The sequence below is a fragment of the Vulpes lagopus genome, chromosome 7 (genome assembly GCF_018345385.1).
Source record: "Vulpes lagopus strain Blue_001 chromosome 7, ASM1834538v1, whole genome shotgun sequence".
Lineage (NCBI taxonomy): Eukaryota > Metazoa > Chordata > Mammalia > Carnivora > Canidae > Vulpes > Vulpes lagopus.
Genome location: NC_054830.1, coordinates 11659901 through 11666468, shown reverse-complemented (window position 1 = coordinate 11666468; position 6568 = coordinate 11659901). Strand labels below are relative to the sequence as shown.

Sequence of the window (6568 nt, the reverse complement as noted above, 5' to 3'; positions counted from 1 at the left end):
TGCGACTGGTTGGTTGGAGCAGATGGGAGTGGGGCATGAGGGATGCAGTGGAACCTGGGGATGAGAGGTCTGGTACACTCACAAAATTGAAAATGTTCCCATCTCATTTTACCCTAGAGAAACGAAGTGAGGGTACTGTGTTGGAATAGGGAGAGGGAGCCAAGAAAGAACACTGGAGAAGCTAATAAGGACCAGATTTTTGGCTGCAGCGAGGCATCTGGGACTAGGCAACTGGTTCTAAGCATATGGGGAGGAAGTAATTTGGTTTGTTTAGCAGGATCCCTCTGATGTTGTGTTGGAAGCAGGTGTAGAGCTCAGAACAGAAGCAGAGAACGAAATCAGGAGGGATGTTGTGGTGGGTTAAAATAGTGTCACTCATAAATGCATGTCCACTTGGAACCTCAGAACATAACCTTGTTTGGAAATAGGGTCTTTATAGGTATAATCAGATAAGGATGTCAAGATGAAATCACCCTGGGTGTTGCGCTCCTAAATGCTCGTGTCTAATGACTGGTGTCCTTATAAGGAGAGGAGAACACATACAGACACAAGGAGAAGTTCGTGTGAAGACACAGGAAGAGATTTGAATGATGCAGTCAAGGGGATTGGCAGCCACTAGAAGCTGGGACAGTGGGCACTGAGCTGCATTGTGGCCCTAGAACAAGACAAGCCTGGCTGCCGATGGCTGTGATGGGTTGGCACTGCCTCCTCCATCCCTCCTCAGTCCTCAGCCTGGTGCAGCCTGGGCCCAGAGCAGGGCCATGTTTTCGACATCCCATCTCTGGCGGGGCACCTCTGTTTCTGCAGAGGCCGGACATCAGCCCCTCTTCCGGACCCACTCCGGGGCGCTGGGACCCAGGGTTTCCCCCACCAAAACACTGGGAACCTGTGCTGTCCTCTCTAGGATGGCCCAGGGGAGCCTGTTTGTGGGGTGTGGATGGAGCTTGAGCTTTGGGAACGGAGTGTCCATAATCCACCCTGGGTAAGAGCAAAGAAGTATGCTCAGAGAGTGGGGGGAGGGGCACCAGCCTCCTTTTGTATTCCTTCCCCTGCCCAGTTAGAGGCAGTCCTGTCACCTCTGTCTTCTGACTTAACCATCCTCTACTGCCCAGCTGGGAGGCCTCAGGGAAGATTTGGAGGCTGCATGTATTGCTGTGGGCTAATCTCAGAGAAGCTTCTGGAAGACTCCCTAAGGCCCCCGCCTGACTCTCGGCCCCTGAGGATGGCCCCGCCTGCAACCTGCGCCCGCCCACCCGCCCGCCTCCTCTGGGAAGCCTTTGGGATGCCACTGGAGTAGAGCTAGATAAAGTGCAGGTGCACCTCCCGCCCTGCCCACCCCACTTCTGAGCTCCCGGTGTTGAGTGTGAGTGAGGGGACCCAGGGCTTCCTCTGCGACGCCCCAAGAGCGCTCCTCGCAGCCGCCAACAGAGGCGAGGAGGTGATGCGCGCGCGGGATGTGGGGAAGGACTGTAGGTAATGGTATTGGGGTGGATCTTGCGACCCAGAACCCGGCCCAGAACCAGGAAGTGGGAAGCAAACAATGCCTGAGCGGAGGCCTCTAATTCCGGAATCAGGAATCGTGCCCTCGGGCTCCTGGTCCACGCGCCTCCCGTGCGCTTCCTGGCCGTCGCCGCAGATCTTAGGGTGAAGGTTGTCTGTCTGGGACACGGGCGTTATTCGTGGTCTTCCCGCCTCTGCTGCGCCTGCTGTGAGAGCTGCGTCTGCGTGCGCCTGCAGATGTGGCTGTGGCCGAGTGAGTCCGTCCCCGCGGCGGGGTCTCCGCGTCCGTGTGAGCGCGCGGGCCCTAAGGCGGCCGCAGGTGCACGCCGGCCTCTGTGTGCATCGCTGGTGTGGGAGCTCTCGGCCGCTGCGCGCCTGGGGGCGGCTGGGGAGCGGAATGCAGGGATGTAGAAGTGTGGGAACACATCCATATGCAGGTGTTTGGGAGACAAAGGGGCCCCCAGGTCCCAGTCTGTAAGAACTGGAGGCCGCCCACCCCAGAATGGAGCAGTGCTGAGGTGCCTCCTCTTCTGCTCTCACACACGCCTGGGCGGAGGCTCGGCGGCTGCCCTGGAAGGAGCGGGAAGGGTTAAGAGCAGGTGTCGGGTGGTTCTTCCTTCCGGACCTCCCCTCTGGCACTGGGCACTCACTCTGTCCCTTTCTGGGGACAGGCTGGGCTGCATACGAACCAGGGGAAGAGACGCGCGCAGAGGGAGAGGAGGCCCAAGGACAGGCTCATTTTGCTTTCTAAAAAAAGGGAGGAGGCAAAATTCACATAGTATAGAATTAACCATTTTGAAGTGTACAAATCAATGGCGTTTAGTGCATTCACAATACTGTGCAACCATCACCCCTTTCTAGTTGGAAAATATGTTCATCACCCTAAAAGGAAACACTGCCTTCATTAGTAGTCACTTCCCCATCACCACCAACACCCCCATCCATCCCCAACCCCTCCCCCACCACTAGTCTGCTTGTTGTGCCTATGAATTTGCATATTTTAGATATTTCATATTGATGGAATCAGACCCTTTGGTTCAGACAACCTTTCGTGCCTGGCTTCCCCCCCCCCTCCACCCACCGACATAGCATAATATTTTCAAGGTTCACTCATGTTGTAGCACATCTTCATACTTTGTTGTGCAAAAAACACATGACATAAAATTTATTATCTTCACCATTTTTAAGTATGCAGTTCAGTGGTTTCAAGTATACTCACAGTGTTGTGTAATAGATTTCAAGAACTCTTTCAATCTTGCAAAACAGAAACTCTATACCCATTAAACGAAACTCCCCATTTCTCACTCTCCGTAGTCCTTGGCAGCCTTCATTCTACTTTGTTTCTATGAACTTGACTACTTTAGATACCTCACATCAGTGGGATCATACAAGATTCCTCCTCTTTGGGGACTGGCTGATTCCACATAGCATAATGTTCTCAAGGTTCATGTGTTGTAGCATGTGACAGGATTGCCTCCCTTTTAAGGCTGAATGATATTCCATTGTATGGATATATCACACCTTGTTTATCCATTCATCCATCAGTGGCTATTTGGGTTGTTTCTATCTCTTGGGCTCATGACTCATGATGTTGTGACCAGTGTGCAAATATGTCTTTGAGGCCCTGCTTTCGCCACTTTTGCATATAGATCCAGAAGTAGGATGGCTGAGTCATAGGTTGTTCTATTTTTAATTTTGGGGGGACCATTCATACTATTTTCCATAACTGTTGCACCACTGTACAATCACTAGAGTTGTAATGGCACTAGAGTTCCAATTTCTCTACATCCTTGCCATTTTAAATGGCACAATGCAGTGTCATTTAAACATTCATAATGTTGTGCCACCAACACCTCTGTTTAGTTCCAAGATATTTCACCACCCTAGAAGGAAATCTGCTAACCCATTAATAGTTACTCTCCGTTCTACCCTACTCCTATTCCCTGGCAACTGCTGATCTGCTTCCTGTTTTTTTTTAAAGATTAAAAAAATGAAGATTTTATTTATTTATTCATGAGAGACACATAGAGAGAGGCAGAGAGCCTCTGCATCAAGCCTGATGCAGGACTTGACCCCAGGACCCTGGGATCACACCCTGAGCTGAAGGCAGATGCTCAAACACTGAGCCACCCCAGTGTCCCCTGCTTTCTGCTTTGATCCATTTATCTATTCTGGATATTTCAAATAAATTAAATCATACATTATGTGGTCTTTGTGGCTAGCTTCTTTCACTCAGCTTAATCTCTTTAAGGTTTATCAGTGTCGTAGCGTGTGTCAGTACTTCATGATCTTGTATACCTAAATGATATTCTATTATATGATTATACCACTTTTTGTTTATCCATTCATCTGTTGACCCATTTTGCATTTTAAAAGAAGATGTTGCATTTTAAAAAATATTTTATTTATTTATTTATTTGAGAGAGAGAGAGAGAACATGAATAGAGAGAGAGGAAGAGGGAGACGGGGAAGCCAACTACTTGCTGAGCAAGAAACCTGGACACAGGGCTCAATCGCCAGGATCCTGAGATCATGATAGATGCAGGGCTCAATCCCAGGATCCTGGGCCTGAAGGGAGATGCTTAACGACGAAGCCACCCAGGTGCCCCAAGGTGTTGCTTTTTTGCAAGTCTGTTGGTGGCAGAGAGAGGAAGACAGAGAGACAGAGAAGCAACACCTGATGAAGCAGATGCTTAGGAGAGCTGTCCTCACAGGGAGCCAGGGCAGATGTGAGTCTGTTGCCACTTAGGGAAGAACATGAGAGAACCCACAGCTGCGAGCCTTGGTTGCTCCACGAAGGAGGAGTTTGGGGATAGGAGAGTAGGTAGGGCTCAGGGAGAGGGAAGGAGATTCAGAGAATGGCACTGGTAAATGACCAGAGATAGAGTGCCCAGCTGGGGTCAGACTCTGGTGATGCCCGACACTGCCACATCCTTGTGAGCGATTCACGCATGTTAGACCACACAACAGCAAGAGTAGCTAAGAGCTGAATGTGCGTCACCTCGCCTAGTGCCACGACAGCCCTGTGGAATAAGCATTAGTATCCCATGTTCCCAGTGAGCTAGTAAGGGGTAATGCTGAAAATTAACCAGGGCCTGTATCCTCTCTACGTCACGCAAGAGAGGTGACCAACAGCTGAAGATAGCAATTAGGGAGTAGCTCGGACTTAAAATTCAGGAAGGATTTGGAATCACAGAGACGGAGAGAAGCATGGAGAGATTAACATGCTCAAAGGCAGGAAAGCCAGGTGGTTGTATATGGAATCAATAATAGTAATAACAGTAGTTGTAATTCTTATCACCAGTATTATTTTTTACCGCGTTCTTGCTAATCGCCAGGGCTACACTGTGCCCTTGAAGTGCATAATCTTCCCTGAACCTCAAGCAGCTCTGAGGAGCGCTGACAGTCATCATGAGCAGCGAGTGGCAGAGGAACTGGCCCAGAGTGGGGACCCCCCCACCCCAGGAAGTCCTCCGGGGCTGGGCTCAGCGCAGAACCAGAGCTCCTGCCCACCGGGCCACCTTCACTCTCTCCCCACTCAGGGATGGCTGCCACCTTGGGCCTAAACCACAGCTCTGTGTCTGAATTCATCCTCGTGGGCTTCTCCACCTTCCCGCCCCATCTCCTGCCTGCCTTCTTCCTGCTGATCCTGCTCATGTACCTGTTCACGCTGCTGGGGAACCTGCTCATCATGGCCACTGTCTGGAGCGAGCGCGGCCTGCACACGCCCATGTACCTCTTCCTGTGCGCCCTGTCCATCTCCGAGATCCTCTACACCTTGGCCATCACCCCGCGCCTGCTGGCAGACCTGCTCTCCACCCGCCGCACCATCGCCTTTGCAGCCTGTGCCAGCCAGATGTTCTTCTCCTTCACGTTCGGCTTCACCCACTCCTTCCTGCTCACGGTCATGGGCTACGACCGCTATGTGGCCATCTGCCACCCTCTGCGCTACAATGTGCTCATGAGCCCCCGTGGCTGCACCTACCTGGTGGCCTGGTCCTGGGCTGGTGGCTCGATCATAGGGCTGGTGGTGGCCACAGCTGTTTTCCACCTCACTTTCTGTGGACCCAATGAGATCCACCATTTTTTATGTCATGTGCCCCCTCTCTTGAAGCTGGCCTGTGGAACTGATGTACCAATAGTGGCCCTGGGCGTGGGGCTGGTGTGCATCACCGCCCTGCTGGGCTGCTTTCTCCTCATCCTCCTCTCCTATGCCTTCATCGTGGCTGCCATCTTGAGGATCCCCTCTGCTGAGGGAAGGCACAAAGCCTTCTCCACCTGTGCGTCCCACCTTATAGTGGTCATTGTGCACTATGGCTTTGCCTCTGTTATCTACCTCAAGCCCAAGGGTCTGCACTACCAAGAAGGCAACACCTTGATGGCCATCACCTATACGGTCCTCACGCCCTTCCTCAGCCCCATTATCTTCAGTCTCAGGAATAAGGAGCTGAAGATCGCCATGAAGAAGACCTTCCTCAGTAAACTCTATCCCTCCAGCATCTAAGTGGCCAGTGTGGGGGTGGTCTTAGAATAAGGTAGAAGGATGACCATACCCTCATCTGTACAGTGGGGTGAACAATGACTACCTAGTAAGACTGGTAAAAAGTGAACGAACAAGGGGTGGTGGAAAGGGAGGTGTGCGGGGGGTGGGGGTGACTGGGTGACAAGCACTGAGGGGGGTACTTGATGGGATGAGCACTGGGTGTTATGCTATATGTTGGCAAATTGAACACCAATAAAAAAAAGTTTTTGAAACAACACCCATGACATAGCAGGTGTTCAATAAATGTGAACTTTACTTCTTTTTCCTCCCTTGGTTTGTGTCTTGGATATTAGTTTTATTTATAATCAAACAGTTTTATCAAGATATAATCCACATGCCATATAATTTGCCTGTTTAAAGTACACAGTTCAGGTGGTCTTTACTATATTCAGAGTTATGTGATCATCATCACAATCAATTTGAAACATTTTTGTCACCCAAAAAAGTAACCTCTACCCATTCAGTCCCCATTTCTTCCCCAACTCCCATAACCCCCAGCCCTAAGAAACCACTTTTTTCTCAGAA

At 50.8% G+C, this 6568-nt stretch overlaps 1 protein-coding gene across 1 annotated transcript; it reads left to right on the top strand.

Moving 5' to 3' along the window:
• The first annotated feature begins 5044 nt into the window (after positions 1 to 5044).
• LOC121495567 (olfactory receptor 10H2-like) lies at positions 5045 to 6035 on the top strand. Its single transcript, XM_041763186.1, has one exon. It carries the CDS (start codon positions 5045 to 5047, stop codon positions 6002 to 6004), a length of 960 nt encoding a protein of 319 aa, XP_041619120.1. The 3' UTR covers positions 6005 to 6035.
• Positions 6036 to 6568: the final 533 nt, after the last annotated feature.

Coding starts and splice junctions, on each gene's coding strand:
- LOC121495567 (XM_041763186.1), top strand. CDS start 5,045: ATGGCTGCCACCTTGGGCCTAAACCACAGCTCTGTGTCTGAATTCATC.